This window comes from Vulpes lagopus, chromosome 6 (genome assembly GCF_018345385.1).
Source record: "Vulpes lagopus strain Blue_001 chromosome 6, ASM1834538v1, whole genome shotgun sequence".
In the NCBI taxonomy this organism is placed as follows: domain Eukaryota; kingdom Metazoa; phylum Chordata; class Mammalia; order Carnivora; family Canidae; genus Vulpes; species Vulpes lagopus.
This window is the reverse complement of record NC_054829.1, coordinates 115,023,737-115,044,697: the sequence shown is the minus strand read 5'-3', so window position 1 is coordinate 115,044,697 and position 20,961 is coordinate 115,023,737. Positions and strand designations below refer to the sequence as shown.

General features: G+C 38.7%; 1 protein-coding gene across 3 annotated transcripts in view; it reads left to right on the top strand.

The window, feature by feature from the left end:
- The window catches only part of PRDM5 (PR/SET domain 5), a 202,698-nt gene that overhangs the window by 154,656 nt on the left and 27,081 nt on the right, over positions 1-20,961 (top strand). For 2 of the 3 annotated variants that reach the window (XM_041758533.1, XM_041758534.1), the window contains one exon: positions 1,259-1,344. The exons of the other annotated variant lie outside the window; for it this stretch is intronic. In XM_041758533.1, coding sequence (XP_041614467.1) covers positions 1,259-1,344 — 86 coding nt within the window. The remainder of the gene's footprint in view (positions 1-1,258; positions 1,345-20,961) is intronic. 3 annotated transcript variants of the gene reach the window in all.

Sequence of the window (20,961 nt, the reverse complement as noted above, 5' to 3'; positions counted from 1 at the left end):
TCTTTCTTTCTTTCTTTCTTTCTTTTTCTTTCTTTCTTTCTTTCCCTTTTGGGTGGTTTTCATCATTTCGCAGTGCCTGATTCAAGGAAAGAGTACTGGGTGCTCCTTCCTGGGAAAGCCTGGGGAAATGTGGCTCTGCTGGGGCCTCCTCTGCATTTGCTCCCCCACGATGTTACTGCTGAAAACATACAGTTCATAGACAGAGCAAGGCCCCTGAAAATGTCCCTGTCATCTCATGAAGGAGTGTCCGGGATTAGGGACAGGCCAAGGAAGACTGATTAAAAGGGACCATTAGAGCAACGAGTTCATTATTGACCTGATAGGGGAGTTCTCTGGAATAACTCGAGTGATACCTGGATTGAAGGAGAAAGAGAATCAAATGGGATATGAGGGAGTAAAGGGCTAACATGTGATACTTGGGAAAAGCCCTGTCTCTGAGGGACAGGAAAGCCAGAGAGGAAGTTTTACATTTTCTGAAGGCAAACATTTTCGTGTATCCATCTTTGATTGCAGGGTCTAGCATCCTGCCTTGTAAGTGCATTGTTAAATGAGAGAATAAAGAATGGTGATTTTGCTTTTCTAAATAATTAGGCTTTGACTAGAGGGCAGCTTCAGATTCCTTCTGGAGACTAAATTTTGTCACATTTTTGTCATTTCACAGTAGAATTTTTTTTTTTTAATGTGTTGGGTAAACAATATTGGCTTGGCTCTTTTCTTAAAAAATGATCTCTAGATGCAAGGTACTCAGTTATATCAGTAAGTATGGATCAGTTATTAAACTACCAGTGATTCTGTTTAACGTTTACCAATTTGTGAAATTATTTTGAAACTCATAACCCCATCTAAGACAGATTATGAAATCTTTCTTTTTAAAACAAAGAATCAATAAACCAATTAAAGACCCCTATCATGAGTAACACAGTGACAGAATGAATTGATTAATATAAACTCCTTTTCAGAGATTCTTAAAATCTGAAGATTTAATTTGGGCTCGAACACTAAAAGGAATATGCAATAAGCTTGCTGCTGGCAAACGTTTCAATCCTGGAAGCTGTCTGGGCTCAGTCCCTCTCTGCAGGAGGGAAAGGCACAGTCCATTGCCCTGAAATGCTCATGGTATGTCAGCCCAGCTGTGCAGGGAGTCTCTTTCTGGCAGTGCAAAGAGCATACATGGTGATTAAGATATGAGTTGAGGGAGTGATGGCAGGGCTTGCTTTGCTATTTTACTTTTTTTCTGACCTGGAGACTTCCTTTGCAGGTGAGCGTCCCTATCAATGCCCTTACTGTGAAAAAGGATTCAGTAAAAATGATGGACTGAAGATGCATATTCGTACTCACACCAGGGTAAGATTATATTCTGTCTCATTAATATTTATTATAAAACTATACTTGTTTTTTAAAACATATTTAATTGGCATGAAAAAATAAAAGTGATGTATCTAAAATTACATGTTTATATTTATGATGGATATTTGGGGATACATTTTTTTTAAGACAAAACAATGAAAGAAATAAAAGTCCAGACCTCAAAAGTATCCCAATTCTTTGACTTATGAATAAGTGCTTAGGAGTACTAGGAATTATAAATGGCAAACTGCCAAATAAATAGATCGTGACATTTTAATACTAAAAAGTATAAGAGACGCTGCCTTGCAGAGCATTTGCCGGTGAGAGGAACATTCTTGAATGGAGGTGTGTGACCACTAAGTAATGTGTATGAGGAAATACATTTTCAAGAAAGATGTTGAAAATAATGTTAGTTATTAGAAGGGGCAGAAAAAAGAAAAAACAAGTCACTGCTTTACAGGTACTGCCTGGTACGGCCTTCCACTGGACTGTCGTCATTCACTTACATACGGCTTTCCCATACTCAAGCATCTGCCTCACCTGCTATGTAAAAACCCATGAGCAGTTCACCCTCCATGCAGCTGCATTTCTTAACTATTTCTGTTTAGAGCACATTAGATACTTCATATGAACTTGCCACGTGGAAATCGGATGTTTTAAATAGTTCTTGATTTTACTTTACCCATCTTTTCACTGCATTATCTTTCACACAGTTCCTTTTCAGTCTGGCCTTTTAAGGGTGCTCATGGTCTGGACATTAAGGACATATTTTTCCAGGTTTTAAGAGACATGCTTAATCCCCTAAGAGTAATTCTAATTTAGGCCTTTCCTGGATTTCACTTTTTACCTTAGCTATAAAATAAAAACTAGAGAAAACACATAATAATAATAATATCCTTTTCCAGTATAATAATATTCTAGCCTTCCACTTCAGTTCTGTAGGCCATAAAAGATACCCTCGGAGGCCCTGTGAAGAAAATAACTCTTCTTGTTCTTCTGGTGGAGGACAGAAACAGCTTCTGTACTCATTAAAGCAAATCCATAGCAGGTTTCTCCTTCTGGTTTATAACACCATATTTATATTATATGAATATTAGTAATTGGAATATTTACTGAGTATAAAATTACTTAAACTATAAAGGATTAGACAAAGATGACTACTTGTAATGATATGACTTAAATATATATTTCACAATGAGCACTTTTTTTTTTTTAAAGATTTTATTTATTCTTGAGAGACACACAGAGAGAGAGGGGCAGAGACACAGGCAGAGGGAGAAGGAGGCTCCATGCAAGGAGCCCGACGTGAGACTTGATCCTGGGACTCCAGGATCACGCCCTGGGCTAAACCACCCGGGCTGCCCAACAGTGAACATTATTAAAGAGATTTAAGTTAGTTTTAGTTCACCTTAGGAAGTTATCTTACATGTGTGCAGTTTTCATAATGGCATTAATAATATGTTTTAAAGATGCCAGCATGCAAGCAAAGGAACCTTGGTTCCTGTCATCGAAACTAGTGATGTTAACCAAAATTTGGGCACGATGGGAACCTAATATGTTACCGCACATGATTACCGATGATAGACATGATTATACCACAGAAGAAAATCACTGTAGGAAAAAATACTTTCTGGGTCCTCTCAAGAAACTGTGATATTTCGGGATGCCTGGGTGGCTCAGCAGTTGGGCATCTGCCTTTGGCCCAGGGCGTGATCCTGGAGTCCCCGGATCGAGTCCCATGTCAGGCTCCCTGCATAGAGCCTGCTTCTCTCTCTGCCTGTGTCTCTGCCTCTCTCTCTCTGCCTCTCATGAATAAATACATGAAGTCTTTAAAAAAAATAAAAGAAAGTATGATATTTCCAGTTCAATTAATCAGTGTTTTATTTTGTCTTAATATAAAGTTTATTCATGAGACTGATACAAATAGTGGTAACAAATACAAAGACAACTAATCCCATACCAGGTACTAGTCTGGGCTTTCACAAGCATTTATTTAAGAAGCCTCACAGAATTTATATCCCATAACTTGGTAATGAATTAAAAAATCCTTTTAGGCCTCTGTAAGGTAGATATTCATATGATCTCTTTGTAAAAAAATGAGAAATTGAGGTGTAAGCAGGCAAGGAGCAGAATTGAGGTGGGAACCCAAGCAGATGGGCTGCAGAATCAATCCCCTTACCTACCACACACATTTGCCTTTTATTTACTTAAATATTCTGACTCTAACTGACTGAATACTTTCTTGTATATTTTTAAACTAAACGAACTGCAGTAATGATCCCAGATATAAAAGCCTTGTGTTCATTTGAATATTTGAGCCTTAACTCAAGGTTCCTGAAACTGCCTTGAGGTGTCCAGGGACAGGTGGTACCTTTTAGCAGCTTTCAAGCACTAACTGCAGGGAAAGAAAACAAACCCCAGCTTTTGATTAAGGGCACACTCTACAGCACCTCAACTAGAAGCACCCAGGATTTTAGGCCGAATCCCATACGATTCGTGGAGAACTCCAAAGGAACAGGATATTTTCCCTTTATTACTTTGGTTTTATAGGACCAAATACAAAAAAGATATCACTACATTTGGATCATGATGCATGTCAGTTTCAGTTTTGTATTCACATTACATTTAGTATTTAGATAGTTCTAATCCTAGGCGTCTTTGTCCTATTTCAAAAGAATTTTAATTCTGTTACAGCAACAACAAAAACAATACTATTCAGCATGCTACATCTTTGAGAAGTTTGAGTTAGTCTGCACAAAATGCCATGCCTTGCCTGCACCCTCAGATTTGCATTCTGTGGTTACTGCATGGATGCCTCAGCGAAGGAACACAAAATCCTTTCATTCTGGTTATTGTTTATGGGGTCCAGTAAGGGCTGCAAGTGTGGGAGACAATTTTGCTAAAATCCATGTTATACTAAAAGGCTGAACAGTCGTTGGTCTTTTATGGAGAGGCCATGGCTTAAGTCCAAGGCTTAATTTCCTTTTATCCATTTCCTTCAATATATTATACATTCTCCTTATTTTTAGTTTTCAACACTTTGTTATGCTAGATGTGTTTTTCTTTGTATCCATCCTGCTTGTATCTACAGTTTGTTATTAATAGCTACATTTTGGAAAATCCTCAGCTCTTTTTAAAAAATTACTTCTTGGGTCCCTTTCTTTCCTTCTTTTTCTTAAGGGATGTCAAGTACATGTGTTACATTGTTTGATGTTGTTCCATAGCTCTTGGTAGTTCTCTTCTGGTTTTGTTTTGCTTTGTTTGTCTTTGATTTTTAATCACAATGTTTTTCTTCTTGTCTCTGTGTTTCTAATTTCCATTCATATATTTTCAGTTTTACTGAATTTTTCCTCTGTTGTTCCCAGTCTGCCTATTGAAGGAGCTCATCTTTGATACCATGTTTTTCATTTCTAGCATTTCCAGTTGGCTTTTTAAAAAATCACTTCCATGTCTCTGTTAAAATTATCCATTTGTTTGTGCATGTTGTCCACCTTTTCACTGGATTCTTTAACACATGAGTTATAATTATTTTAAATATTTAAAATTGATACTACCAATTTAAAATAACTATAATTAATATGTTAAAATATCTGGGCCATCCTTTGATCTTGTTATGTTGTCCATTCTGTCTCTTGATATGGGTTTGTGGGAGGGGGATTGCTTTTTGTGTGTCACACAGTGTCTTTATTCAATGCCTATTACTGCGTGTAAAAGAATAGTAGATATCAAGGGAAATATTATTTATACCTGGAAATAGGTGCACCTCTTTTTTGGACCAACCATTAATGTGAGGGCTTGAGCTAATCTAGTCAATAGTTCAACTCCTGGGTTTTGTTGCTGCTATAGTTATCATTGGCTTTAAGCTTCTCCTGTAGTGGTAGGCTGCTATTTCCACGTTCTTACTGGGAGGTCTGGATGGTCAGGGGTTTTCTGCAGTAATTCCCTGCTACCAACAGACCCTGTATACCCTTGCTACATATGGTAGAGGTTTGTCTCTCTGTCTCTCTGCCTTTGCCCCTTTACTGGTTATAATCTGCTAGTACATGTTACTCAACATGAGGTGTGAGTGGGGCAGAGGGCTCTCTTGGCTCTCCTGCTCTGCCAATAGGGTGAGGCAGGTGCTACATACCTGGGCCTCTGAAATGGAGCTTTCTCAGCATTCCTACTCTGATCCAGTGGTGAGCAACTTTTGCCTCTGCATTAGTTCAGGTCTAGAGCTGCAATATCCTAGGCATAAGCTACATGTGGCTATTTAAAATGTAATTGTAATTAATTATAATTACAAGTAATTGTAATTTCATTAAAATTAAGGCTGATTCATAGAGCATGTAGCTTGTGGCTCCTATATTGGATAGCACAATTAGAAAAATTTCCATCACCACAGAAAATTCTACAGCACAGGTCTAGAAAGACAGGTGACTGAACCTGGCCTTGTGTCAGTGGAGAGTTTTGGGCATTAGTGAGTGGACTATTCTTTTTCTGGCAGCAGCAGACTTCTTCTACACATCATTGTGGACCTTGGGCAAAAGCAGGTCCAAGAGCCCCTCTCCTTTGAGTCATTGCAGGGTATGGGGCATGGGCAAGGTTCTGTTCTTCCCCAGAGGCAGAGCCCTTTACCTGGGACCAGAGTTTACAGGGGGTTCCTATATCTCTTCTAGCAAGTTGACGGCTTTTGCTTCCTCACAGAGATAACATACAAGATATTGCAAAGACAGAAGGCATTTGTTTTCTGTGTCAGAAGGGTCTGTGGCGGTATGCTTATTCCCTGGCAGTGCTGGTCACCGCCTTGCAATCCATGAGGGGACCAGAACACAGATGAGTTCCTTCTGGTATTCCTTCTCCACCTTGAAACCTTATCAGGCCTTCCAACCAACATCACTGTCAGGACTCTCCAGCCCTCTCAGCCTGCCCCTAATCTTTCTCAAGGGCACCTGGTGGAGCCAATGGAAGAGAAGCTATGAATGATTAGATTGCCAATGTACTTGGGTTCCCATGATTCTAATCTGAACCATCCCCATAGCCTACAGTGGACCTTTAAGAATACTTTAAAGTTCTACTTATTTTCTTCCTACCCACTTAGATGACACCCGCCTCATCCTCTGTGTTGTGACAAAGGGGAAACAGTTCTCATGTTCCATCTATGTGGCATTCAATTCACCTACTTGTCTGGAAAATACCCCATGACCTTAGGTTCAAAACAATGATGTAGATTATCCAGCATTTTCTTTTTTTTCTGTTTAGGGTGGGAGTGGTGTTCTTTGTGTCTTTTGGTTTTTGGTTTTTTGTTTTTGTTTTTTCACATTTTAAAAGCACTAATTTACCTTAGCTGTCTAGGTTTGTTGGGATAATTTCTTGTACTTAATGTTTCTAGATTAATTTCTGCTTGGTAGAAGCAGAAAATCTTACACTCCATGACCAGTTAACACCTCTATTTAGTTAGGGAAGCATCCTTTTTACAGGCCCATGTGATTGAGACCATCCTGTTAGTTTTGGAGAAAGGGGTTCTGTTTCCCAGAATGTGGAGAGGTCAGTCTGCCTCAGGGCAGGGCTTGGCAGGCCTCCCACAGGGCAATGTATTATGAACCATTTCTCATATCTCCTTATCTACTTTCTCTCTTTCCTATTAATGGGCTCTTTTCTTTGCTTGGGTGTTGGAGAAGATAGCTTTTTGTGGGGAGGAAGACTTCTTTTGCACATGAGTGGGAGGAATTCCTTAGTTTGGACACTGTGGCTTCAAACCAAGCCTTTCTGAAACAACCTCAAAAAAGAAGTATTAATTTTCCCAGGGATTTTAAGTTTGGAGATGCTCCAGGCACTCTGGCAGACCCTCCTCTCCTTATCTCTGTAGTCTTTTGTATAAGAGGTCTTCTTGGCCACCCTCAATTATATCTGAAGTAGATATCTTTATGTGTAGTATCTCAAGTCCCAAGTTAGTACATTACACTTAGGAACAGAAATCATCTGGAAATTGTGGGCCTTAGGTTTTTTTGGGGTTTTTTTGACCTTAGGTTTTTATTGTCTTACACACTTTGAGCCAAGACACTGACACTGAAATAGGGGACATGGTCATGAATATCCATTGTGTAAATACTAGGTTCAAAAGGAATTGTTTTTGTAACTATTTACTACAGAAGGCTTCACATCTTACTTAATCACTTTTGATTTTCAAAATGGAAAGCACCTAGACCAATTAGAAAGTTAATTCAGAGAGTCTGCCTTTTGAACCCCACTTGGAAACCCATTTAGTCTACACAAGATCCAAGATCACAGCTGTTTCTCCAGCCTTATTTGTGGGAATAGCCAGAAGTATTCTTACAAATATGAAAATGCAAGTGATTGCCCAGGCTTTTATGTTGTTTTATATTTTGTTAATTTTCTTTCATGAAACTTCCTGTCCCGGGTCCTCAGGTAGTTCAGGTTTTGGGTGGGCTTTACAGACATACGTCCTTCACACTTTCTTCTGACACCATGCAGTGAAACCCTGTGTCTCTAAGGCCAGACTGGAGTGGGATGCCTCAGAGTCCCCTGGGCATCAGGCACTGCTGAATTTATCTGGAGCCTTTGGGGGTGGTATACCAATGTCGTGATTTGAAAACTATACAAAAATATCTGACCAGAGCGCCCAGCTGGCCCATCATGTGGATGCAGTGTAAGCATGATGTTGAAGGAAAGGGAAGAGTTAATTCATTACGGGAGGAGATACTGAAGGCGGAGTGAAAAGTGGAGACTAAGAGGAAAAAGAGGCAAGAAGAATTTCCTCAGCTACAGGAATACTGCATAGGATTTTCATAACCTTGGATGAGAACAGAAAGGGGTCTTTTAAGGGTAAGAACCGGCTTGCGATCCTTATGAACACATTATGAGGCATTCATTTAAAAAAAAAAAAAAAACTAGAGACAGATGCAGAAGCAAGCCTGTTGAATCAGGAAGGGAGTGAGTAAATTCATTCCAGGAAATACTAGAGAGAGAGGGTGGTATTTGAATTGAGCTTTGAGGAATATAGAGGAGGGCATGCTAGGCAGATGTAACTGCGAGGACAAAGAGAAAGAGGTAGTTGCTACAGATCCCATGGGGTGGGGCCTCTCCACCACGACTAAGTCAGGATGCATGTTGAAGTCTGGTAGTGGTTGTGACACGTTGGGACTGAGGAGTTGATATGAATCCTGGAAGCATGTTGGTTTGTGTGATGTGTTTTATTTTGAGTAGAGGGATGACATGATTAGCTCCCTTTTAGAAAGACTGCTCTGAAGATATCCTTGAGTACGAATGAAAGGAGGCCATACTGGAGGCCATACTGGGGAGACCAGGCAGGACAGAGGCGGGAGCCAGCTGCACTAGACAAGGAGCCCACACCAGGTGGCGTTGGACTTAAAAGTAGGAACATATGGGCAGCCTGGGTGGCTCAGCGGTTTAAGCGCCCAGGGCGTGATCCTGGAGACCCGGGATCGAGTCCCACGTCGGGCTCCCTGCATGGAGTCTGCTTCTCCCTCTGCCTGTGTCTCTGCCTCTCTCCCTCTCTGTGTCTATCATGAATAAATAAATAAAATCTAAAATAAAAAAAAGGAACATATATGAGAGACACTTCTGAAATAGTATTGAAAAGGTTTAAGCATGTACTGCCTGTAGGTGGTGAAGACTAGGGAGGAGTCCCAGGTGAACCTGGGATGCTTGGAAGGGACACTTCAGGACATGGTGGTGTTCCACACAGAGACAGGAAGATGAGCTAGTTGATTTAGAGATTTAGATTTAGAGTGTTTTTATATCTAGAAAAGAGAAAGAGATTAAGAACAAATTTAATAACTTTTAAATGTTTATTCTGACTTGAGAGAAAACAATGAAATTGGTTCTTATTTTTTATTTTTCTTAATTTCATGAGCTTTTATGCTTGTGGGGGCAAAAGGGTATGGCCCATTGCCACTATTTGAAAACATCTTTAATTTGGTATTGGAATTAGTAAACCTTGATTATTTCTATGCATATTTCCTGGGGAATTTTAGATGCCTTACAAATGAATCATTTAAGATAAATGGCTTTGAGATACTATTGTATTTTATTTGGCTTAGAAAATACACCTGCATGAAATTGGACATTCTTATTCTATCACGATGAGCTGCCTTTCCTTTTTAAAAGGGAAAATCAGACCATTTGAAAAATAACTTCCCTTTCAGGGACTGACAGCATCATTTTCTCTCTTCTTCCCGTTTTCTTTTTTTGTGAGAATTCTTTTTGAGGTTATCAACCCAGTGCCTCCTTTTTTAAATTTTCTGTGCAACTATGCTCATGAGCTAGGCAGTTCCCTTAGAATCATCAGCAAAGAAACTTTTCTGTTCCCTGGTTAGGAGTACTTTTCTGGCACATCAAATGATGTTCCCGATTTAAAGTAGGATTTCTGGTCCAGGCATTCTAGAATATGATGATTGGTTCCCTGGATTTCTCTAGGCTAATATAGTAAGAGATGAAAACTTAAAATAAATTGGATTTCATACTTTTGACAAATTTATTGGGTAGGTAAATTATCTATAGGAAAATGGACAAAAGTCTTTTGTGGAGTTAAATTCTGTTTCACTGTATTTAGGGTTACAAAGGTAGCATTACATCAATGTGAAGGACTGAAGTGGTCCTCAGGCATAAGATGTGATTTTTCTGCAGACTTTCTTTTAATGGTACTTACATTATCATTCATTTCTATACCTAATTTGGTACTTTGGGAACAAACAAACAAACCTAGAACCATTCGCCTAAAACACAATATATGTTCATGTGGTAATGGTGTGTTCAAGATGGTTGCCACCAGTTTTTTCCCTTCTTGCCTAGACATCCACAGGGCAAGTCTAACTTCCCTTCCTTTGAGTCTGGGCCGGTCACAGTGGCTTGCTTGACCACTAACAGCGTGCAGCAGAGTTAGTATTCTAGGAGCTCAGAGGCTATAAGAATTTGTGGAGCTTTTGCCTGCATCTCTTGGAATCATGCTGTGAAGACCACAAATCCTGTAGAGACATCACAGACAGGCCCTCCACACTACAGCTGACACCAACTGCCAGCCCTGTGAGTAAGCCATTTTGGACACCTAGCCTATTTGAACCTTCAAATGACTTCAGCTCTAGCCAGCTGACTGCAGTTATAAGAGAAACTGAGGAGTAATGTCTCTGTATCAGTCAGCCCACAAAACCATGTCAGTCCACATTCCATCCACAAACCCAATTCACAAAACGATGAGAAAGAACTACTTATTTTATGTCACTAGGTTTGGGGATGACTTATTATGCATAAGTAGGTAACAGAAACAAGTGCTAAATATTGCACCATGCTGAATAAGTACAATTTTAATTGCATAATATGCTTCTGCATTTTAAAGTGGTTGACATTTCTGGACAAAGTGCTAAAGTAAGCAGATACAATTATGATCCTAAACATAAGTTAGCAGTTGGATCATGATACCATCATTTAGCAATGGGAACTATATTTTGTAATTGGGAAAATATAATTTTTAAAAAGATGGTTTAAAAATTAATACTAACAATTGTTTATAAAAGCATATGCTGTTCTTGAAGAGGATTCAAAAAATCAAGAAATGTGTAACCTTTCAGGCTCTCATGATACTTACATACTACTTAAGTTCTTGGATTCAAAGTCTGGTGGCAAATCTGCTTATGTAATACTAAACTTTAATGAGAGCTTTCCTTTAAATAGTAGGCCCTGTAATTGGTGTGATAATGGGACTGCTGAAGTGAACAGGCTCATCACCATCATAATATTCTCTCTGCAATACTTTTTAGAAAGCTAAACGACAGCCAAAGAGTCTGACGCTGAATTATCTGGCAGTATTATGATCAGGAATGCTACCTATTTGGGGGCCTCTGGTGTGTAACTCTTTCTTGCCTTTGGAGCTAGTGGCCTGGCAAACACAATTATAGGTAGCCTCCACTCAAATGTAATTATCGTGAGTAGACAGTAGGGACAGTCCCTATTTAGGACTTTCTTCCTGATTAGGACACTTTCTGACTGAAGCTCTGGAAAGTACACAAACCTCAGTTTTTGAATTTAACAAACTTACTGTCATAATTTGTTTATGTGTTTCTCTTGTTTAGACCTTGACTTCCACTTGGACAGAACTCTTACAGCTCTTTTTCCTTAGCATCTGTGTGCCTGGCTCCTAGTGGTTATCAGACTTTTGAATGAATGAAGTAAAATTATATCAGAAGTAAACTATTAATTTACCAAGGAATCTATAGCTAAATAAGATATATGAATTCAGGAACGCCTGGGTGGCTCAACAGTTAAGCATCTCCCTTCAGTTCAGGGTGTGATCCTGGAGTCCCAGGATCGAGTCCCACATCAGGCTCCCCACAGGTAGCCTACTTCTCCCTCTGCCTACATCTCTGCCTCTCTCTGTGTCGTTCATGAATAAATAAATAAAATCTTTAAAAGAGAGAGAGAGAGAGATGAATTCATTCATACATTTATTCAGCAAACAGATGTTGAAGGACTATAGGGTGCTACAACTGAAAATACAGCAATAAGCAATAAGCAATTTGACCACTATCTCTACCCTCAGTAAGTTTGTCTGTTTATGATAGGAAGTGTAATTCTTGCTTAGTCAGCAAGAATGTGATGGATCATGGAGTATATATAGAGGATATAATAATAATAATGATAGTAATAATAATAAGAGACTTCCAGGGTGAGTAGAGGGGACAGACAAGGAGGACCGTTGAGAAGTCCTAGAAGGTCTGTGGCCTCAGAATTTTGGCTTTGTTGGATTCTGCTAAACACTTTGTTTCTAGATGATTACTGACCAGTACCAGCCCCACTCTGATTATCAAATTATTTTGTTCTTAAATCTCAGAGATCTCTTTGTTCTCTGATTCAGTGATCCCTTAGACTCATCTCAACTTGCCAATAAGTTTTGATTATTCTCCCCAGGGAGTTTTAGGTAGGGATAGGGAGTATTTTAGGAAAATACTCACAGGCTAACCATCCCTGGAGAAACAGCAAATCCTTTTCTAATGGCTTTTTCCTAGGATCCATTTGGTCTCTCTTCTTTTTCCCACTGCTCAGTGCAAGGAATAAAATAACTGTGCTTAAAATCAAAAGGTCCCATTTCCCATCCTCCTTCCAGACCTGACAGGAAAGTTCTTCTCAGCATTTTAAGTGAGCAACTCTTTCCTGCCCTAGCAGGGTACATGAAGACAGATATAAGTGCCTTTTTAAAAATTTTTTTCATCTGTCACATAACGTTCAGTCTGGGACTATTCCCACAGCGGGGTTGATATTTTGATTGAGTTATTAGTGAAGCTTTGAGCTTACAAGTAATGTAAAATTCAGACAGATTTTCATTTGAAGAAATTATTTATGCAATGTTTGGTTAACTGATTGATATTACTGTTTTCCTAAATGATGAGAATAAAATCAAATCCCTGTGTAGTAAATTGTAAATACTTATGATGACAAATGGCCTTTCTTAATTATTTCACATAAAGTCTTAAAAATTAAAAATGAAAAGAACTTATCATAGAGGTTTCCATGACAGTTTCTATTTAACTTTGCTTGACAACAACTTCAAATATTTGTTGCATATATAGAGAACTCCTGATTAATGAGACATTCTTTAACCAATGTGGTACATTTCTAATTGCAACTCTAAGACTTAGGAGAGCATATATTGAGTCTCATTGGCCAACTAAACTTTATTGAGCCAACTTGTGTTATGGGAGGGTTAAGAAAAAGTTCTAGCCCTTATAGATTCTGGACAGAGCATTCATGATCACATGGAGCATGGCAGGGACCATGACAGAAGTATCTCCAGGGTACTGTAAACCCACATATGCGTCCTCTAGGGAAAGAGTGCAGGCCAACGAAGGTGTCAGGAAAAACATGGGAGTTTAGTCCATGAGAGTAGAAAGCTCATTCATGAAGTCTCCATAGAAGAAAAGAACATGGTTGAGCAGCAGAACATCCTCCAAAAAGAAACTGAGAAGAGGCAGCCAAAGAGGCCGAAGAACCAGGAAAAAAGAGATGGCATCAGAGCTGAGGGAGAGGAAGTTGTAGCCCTGTGTGCGATCTTCCTCTTGGAATTCTGTGATCTCCACAAGCAGATTACAAGTTCTGAAAAGCCCGGGAGTAAAGACATCTCTTGTTTGTTTAACCTAGCATTTGCCAAGATAATTTGAGCAGAGTAAGTGAGAGAGAGAGGAAGTGAATGTGTGTGGGGGGATGTATGTATCTTCTACTGCATCTCACCAGGACTAGAGTTCTACAAAACACAGTTTAAGAAATGCTGGTCTATTCCATCCCACGTATGGCTGCCACAGTAATACTTATAAAGATAGATTTGATCATATGTTTTAGTTACCAAAGAAAACAAATAAACAGAAGCAACCCCAGCGTAGCTCTTGCTGCCTATAGACTGGCACCCAGACAGTGTAGCTCAGGGTGCCTGGGCCCTCCGGTTTGTACCATCTGCCACTCCCCAGTTCAGCCCTTCTCTCTCTGAGCACACACACACACACACACACACACACACACACACACACTGGGCTTTGGCCAGTCTGGACTACGTGTCTTTATCCCAAAGTTCACCATGTTTTTCTGCTTCAGTGTGTCTTGATGGTACAAATAAAATAATCCTTGTTTTCAGGCCTCTTTTGTTTTCATCCTCTCCTCCCTCCCTCTTCTCCCTGTGGAGATTTTAGCTTCTTAAAGCTCCTGGTCAGGCATCACTTTCTATCCAGCCTTCTCTGCCACCTCTGCTCTGGACATACTTTACTGATACGTTAATTGTACTATATTCATTCATTTTTTTCAGTTTTATATCCTAGTTTTCCTTCTTTAAAAAAAAGATTTTATTTATTTATTTGACAGAGACAGAGCACGGCACAAGCAAGGGGAGCAGAGAGAGGGAGAAGCGAGCTCTCTGCTGAGCGGGGAGCCTGATACAGGGCTCAATCCCAAAACCTTGGGATCATGACCTGAGCTGAAGGCAGACACTTAACCGACTGAGCCACCCAGGCACCCCTAGTTTTCCTTTTCTATCTTTTTTCCTTAGCGTTTATCTCACCTATTTTATCTTTTAACAACATAATTTTACATCTTATTAGTACTTATATAACTTTTCTATAGAAATGGGTCTTCATTGATGTTGAAGGGACACAACTTCTAAGACGTGTTCTTAGCCCCCAGGAGTTTTCTGCATACCCAGAGGGGAGACAGACACTCACATTATTAAAGCAGATCTTCTTTGAGAGAGAGGATCAATGTGTGACAGGAATGTTGGAATATGGAAAATATAGCAGCTCACTGCCCGAGGGAGACCAGATAGAGTTCACTGAAGAAGTTTGAATTGGGTCAGAAAACAGGAGTATGAGTTTTCTAGGGAAAGGAGCAGAATTGGGGGTAGGGCATGTCAAATCAACGGAGTGCTGTGTGTAAAGTTATGAACTTGTGCTCTGTGAGTTAGTGAGAAGCCCATTGGTAGAGCCCGTGGAGTGTGTTGGAGAGAACTGGAGCATAAGGTGAGAGACTAAGCAAGTTCCACAAGACCACCAGCAGATTTCTGTGCTGAGACAGGGAAATACGATTGATTCCATAGGCAGTAATAAGTCAACACAGGCTTTTGTTTCCCAGTGAGAGAATGAGGGAAGAAGATAAGCAAGAATCCTATGTGTTTTCTGCTTACAAATACAAAACTGTGAAATAAAGACAAGTGTTCACTCCAAGCAACTCTATCCCCTTAACTAAAATTTTTTCAATCTTTTTCTATCAATTTTTATACAAAAACTGTCATTCATATTAAGGCTAATAAAATTATAACTCAATTGCTAAGGCTGTAGTTATTCCTATTACTACTGTTAGAACAAAATATAGGGCACAACTGTCTCTTCATTCCCTGTGGCATCCTCAGTGGAAACCTGACATATTGTCTTAGAGTTACTCTATCTAGTTAAACTTGTTCCTGTAATGGCTGGATCAGAGTGGTATCAGAGAACTACTTCATCTCCCTAGGTTGGGCAGCTCCCTTTGCGATAATAATGTAGTTATTTCAGAGATGTCTACTCTGAAATAACATGCTGTATCAACAAAGAGTATATGTACAGCAGTTTGCAGATTTAGCTCAAATAAAACTATAAATATTTAGCATTTCAGCCAAGTGATGATTGCTGCTTCGCTACCACTATATTATCTTTAGACTTTAATAATATACTTCAGGATTTAAAGGAAAGTACATCCATGTGAAATGTATAAAGAGAATTTTTCTTTGTTTTGAGATAGGCAATATACAATTAATTTTTAAAAGAGATGGGACCATTATTCTTAGAAAAGTAATACATTTTCTATACTATTTTCTCTCTGGAACAGAATTTTGTATTCATCTTGCAGTCTATTCAGGTACTTTAATTACTAAAGTATCATAGGAGTCTTGAAATAAAGGACAATCTATTTATATGAAGATTCCATTAATGAATTGCAAGAACAATGCTTATTGAGGTTCATGCATAACTTCCTTTCTACATAAAATAACCCCAGTTCTTTCTTCATAATTTGTGTGCCTTTTTCAGTTTTGAATTACATTATTTATGTGCCTATTAGAAAATACATAGAAGAAAGCAGGTTAATATAATATATAAAATACTCTTATTGAATTTTTATTATGAGCCAAGGATGACAATAAGCAAGATCTTATGACCCAGGTATAAAACCTCATGTTACTAATGGGGGAAGTAAGGTTTAGAGAGGTTAAGTAACTTGTCCAGTCCCATGACTAGAGGGCACCATAAAGATTGGAAATAAAAAAAAAAAGATTGGAAATTACTTTTTTTCACTATAGTCTTTATTCCTTATTACTAAATAGATATGTTATCAAAATGTTTTAAAGGATTACCTACCTACCCACCTTCTACAAATACTCCAAGAACACTGGTGCCGAATTCTCATTCAGTTCAAAAACTTCCTCTTCGGTTCCTTTTAAGTCCACTGCTGCCCTCTCCTCCTTCCCCATTGCAGGGTCCCCAGGGTCCATGCTGTGAAGTGTCCTGCTGGAGAATACTCCAAGATGACTGTCACAAAGACATGCCTCATCCAAAACTATTCCACAGTACCAGCACGACCTCTACAGGCATTTTCCCTTTACTTGCACTTTTTAAGCTATTTTCAGTAAAATACTGTTAATATTTTGAAAGCCATCAGGAAGGGATGTTTCATGTTCCTTGTAATCCATTTTAATAAGTGCAATTTCAGTGTAGGCAGATTTACTCGTCACATTTTACCTGAATGTCTCATTGGCAGTTTCTCTGCATCATTGGACATTAAAACAGCGTTTTCAATGTAGGAACCGTTCAGATCTTTGAAGATCTATTTTAGGTATACTATTTTAGGCTATATTAGATATATTCTTCCAGGAATATACATCTAGGCCAGGATTGACTCCCAGTAGGACACAGGATAACGTTGATATCAAGGCCAGTGGTCAGGTTGAGTGAATTATGGTTTTGAGAGACCGATTGGGTCTCTCAGCCATACTTCACTTAAGGAGGTTGGGAATATTTTTTAAATGTTTTGATTTCGGTAATTCTAGATAATAGACTGAAATTTATTCTTAAATTCATGGCAGAAGCAAGGGCCTTTAGGAGAGAGGTCATTTATTTTGGTTTCAGCTTAAGTTATAGTTATGGATGTACCCTTTTTCTCCATAAAAGAGGTGTTACTCTTTGATTTCTTTATTTTCCACTATAATCTATGAGGCAGTTAATGGCTCCCTATACATATACATATATGTATATACATATGTGTATCATTACAATCTGACCCAAACCATACTTACATTGAGGTAAAAATCTGCTTTCCCTGAGAAACATTCAGGCTCTGGCTATCTCTTTTCTTCTCTTTATGATTGACACTAAATCATTATACTCTGTATCAGTCATGATTCAGTAGAGAAGAAATCACCTCCTTCTGGGGTGCTAGAGTCATAGCTGCTAGGCAGGCTTTAGCCACACTTCCTGAGGAATATTTAAATGGACTGTTTGTAAAATCCCATTTTTCCTTCAGTTCTCATCTCAACTTCAGTTCTCAATTGTTAATTATCTTTTTTGGGGTCACAGATTTGGGTATTTTCCAGTGAAATTATATTTGTTGTGAATATTTTCTATTTGGTTAGTCTACTCGTTTTAGGAAATCTGTAATGTGGATGTTATCCTTTCTTGTGACTTCAGTTCTTTCCAGAGAGTATTTAAGTGTGAATATCAAAAAATTAATACCATGGGAGCATCTGAGTGGCTCAGTTGGTTCAACGTCCAACTCTTGGTTTCAGCTCAGGTCATGATCTCAGGGTCATGAGATGGAACCCGTCATTGGGCTCCGCGCTGGGCTTGGAGCTCTCTTAAGATTCCCTCTTCTCTCCCTGCCCTCTGCCCCTGCACACATACACTCTCTCTAAAAAGGAAAAAGTACCACGACTCTAATGCCACTTAAGCAGAATATGCAAGTGGGCCGGGTGTTCTTTGCTGCAAAGTTGAAAGGTAAAAGATCCTACAAAAGAAATGAGTATAGCAAGTTCTATGATGTCATGTGCTTACAACACAAAAACAGAAATCACTTAAAGAATAACAGTCATTTTATGAATATTTGGATACTACTAGTATAACTAAGTGTTCTCTGAAATAATCATTGCATGGAGTCAGAATATATGATATAAGTATATAATTATATAATATATAATTTATATGTAACAAATATATATATAATAAACATAACTGTGTAATACTTATAATTTTATAAATATATGAACATAAAGACATTTTATTTCATAAATATGTAATTTTATAAATTTTATAATTTTATAAATATGTAAATAAAATACTAATAGATACTACTTTTTTCAGCCTTGTTCCCTATATGAATATATGTTTAAGCATGTAGATAGAAATAATAGGAGCCAAACTGAGAGCAATTTTTCAGTGAATTTTTGTCATGAAATGTTATTTATCTGTACTTGTAAGACCTCTCAGAGGTATTGTTTTTCTAAAGCTTTTCTTTTGCCTCGTTAAAGTCCACTTTACAATGATTTTGATGATGCTGAATGTTTGTGGCCTTGATGGTAGATTGTATCAGATGCATAGGACAGATTACTAATTTGAGATTTGGTGTTCAGAAATCATGAGGTGGAAGAAATGAGCAAGAGAGCCTGGAGGTTGGTAATCAGACCCGAAGCCCTTCAGAGGGTTAGTGGTTGACTAAAGTTGCGAGTGACAGAAGCCACTCGTCCAAGGACTGGTTCTTATGGCAGAAAACAGATGGTCTAAGGTTCTTCAGTGATCTTTCCAGAGTGTATAGTGCTTTCTGCCTTACCAAAAAGTAACAGACACTTGAAAGCCTCCTTGAGCTTTAGGACTCCCCTTGTGGTTCCCTGACTGGGTAGCCACCCAGCCCTAAGGCTTGGACTTATTCCAGGTCTCAAACATCCCAGAGTGTTCATGCCCGATGCAGGCTGGATCCCAGGGCCAAAACTCAGAACATCACTGGGGACAATCCTAGTGGTTTTCCTATGACTAGTCTCAATGTGCATTACATTGAATTAATTTGAATTAAGTCTATTTAACTCAAAGTTTTGTCATTATCACATGCTACCACTTGATAGGACAATATACTATGGGATTCATATACTATGGAATTCGTATCGTATTCACCTATCTTTACACAACTATACCATATTTTATACACACACACACACATATATACACATACACCTTCTTATGTATGTGGCTATTTCAGCTACTACTCCTATTCAGTGAGTGAAGATATTTGGTTCACTCTTCCAGTACAAATTAAAAGCAACATTTTGCTGGAATGTGATGTATATGTCCCCTTTAGATCTATTATATATATATATATTTGGTTTGTAGAGGCAACAGAAGTGAAGGAACAAAAACCAACATGTGTTTTTAGACATGTAAGCAGTATACCAAGTCATTGCCCAAAAAATGACATTCATCTGCAATATAGTCTTTAACATGCGGGACAGTTTATCACCAAGCAATATATGACTCAATGGCTAAATTGTGAATTTTTAAAATATTAAATTCTGTTTATATTTCCTCATTGGCAGGACATGAGTTAGTTCTCCAACATCTGTCCTGTTAAGAGCTATTGCCAGTGCTGTGACTGTGGAATGCTCAGTGTCTGTTTCTTTTCTCTCTTTGGAGAGAGGTCTTTGGAAATTGGTCTGTACTTAATTTGATAGAAAAGAAGTGCCCTCACTGACCTCCCTCTGAGCACTTGGGCCTCTTTGTGGCTTGGTTCCTTTGTGTGCATAATGAAAATGGTGTTAACTGAATCTTCCATCAAATGTATGATTTACATTGATTTGATGTAAAGGGTATCTAGCTACTAGTAGAAAAAGTATTGGAATGCCTGGGTGACTCAGCGGTTGAGCATCTACCTTCGGCTCAGGGCGTGATCCTGGGATCCAGGTTCAAGCGCCACTTGGGCTCCCTGCAGGGAGCCTGCTTCTCCCTCTGCCTATGTCCCTGCCTCTCTCTCTCTGTGTCACACATGGATAAATAAATAAGTCTTTAAAAAAAAAAAAAAACTATTGCCACTGCAAGTATAAAAAGAAAACAAAATTTTGATCTAAGAGATCATAGTGACAATTCTTTTCTTCCATGTTCGCATACTTTGAAGGGACAGTTATATCCAAATAAAGGAACAAATGTACAGAGTAAGACGTCACATAAGAACATAAGATCATCACACAGGTACGAAAAGGAATGGTTCAGAATTGAGATCTGCAATTTTATTAGGCTTTCTGTGTCTTGGAATGTAGTGAAAACAAGGAAATTGTCTCAATTCAAAGTTTTTCTTTTTACCTAATATGTTCTAAGAGAGAATGAGTTGGGTGATTTCTGAGTAACTCTGAAATTTACTGTTTGTATTTATTTGCTCTCTCACAAGGAAGAGTGTAGGCAGGCCTTGTGTTACAGAATCTTTCCTGCTTAGTATATTGTCCTATCAAGTGGTAGCTGAGTGAATCTACAGGGATGATGCCTATAGTCCCTAGATGATATATAAATGGGACCTTAAAACAGGCCTTAATCCCTAATTTCAGGTGGTGCTGCCATGGCATCATCTTGCTCTTTGCTCCTCACACTGAGGAGATTTCCTGAGATGTGGGGCATTCAGGGCTGAAACTGGACTAGTCCTAGGTAAATGGGGACAATTGGTTATACTAGTCAGAGTTCTTTTTTTTTTTTTTTAAGATTTTATTTATTTGCTCATGAGAGACACACAGAGAGAGAGAGAGAGGCAGAGACACAGGCAGAGGGAGAAGCAGACTCCATGCAGGGAGCCTGACACAGGACTCAATTCTGGGTCTCCAGGATCACACCCTGGGCCGAAGGTGGCGCTAAACCACTGAGCCACCGGGGCTGCCCCAAGAGTTCTTAAAATAAATTAATGAGAAGTTTTTTCTCAAGGAATATACCGAATCCTAAACAATCAGAAGCTAGCCAGTGAGGTCACCATTATATATTGAAAAAAAAAAAAAAAGGCAAAATCTGATTTGTACCGGTTACCATTGATGACAATAGGTCATTTTGTTTTGAGGGTAGGAATGGTATTTGG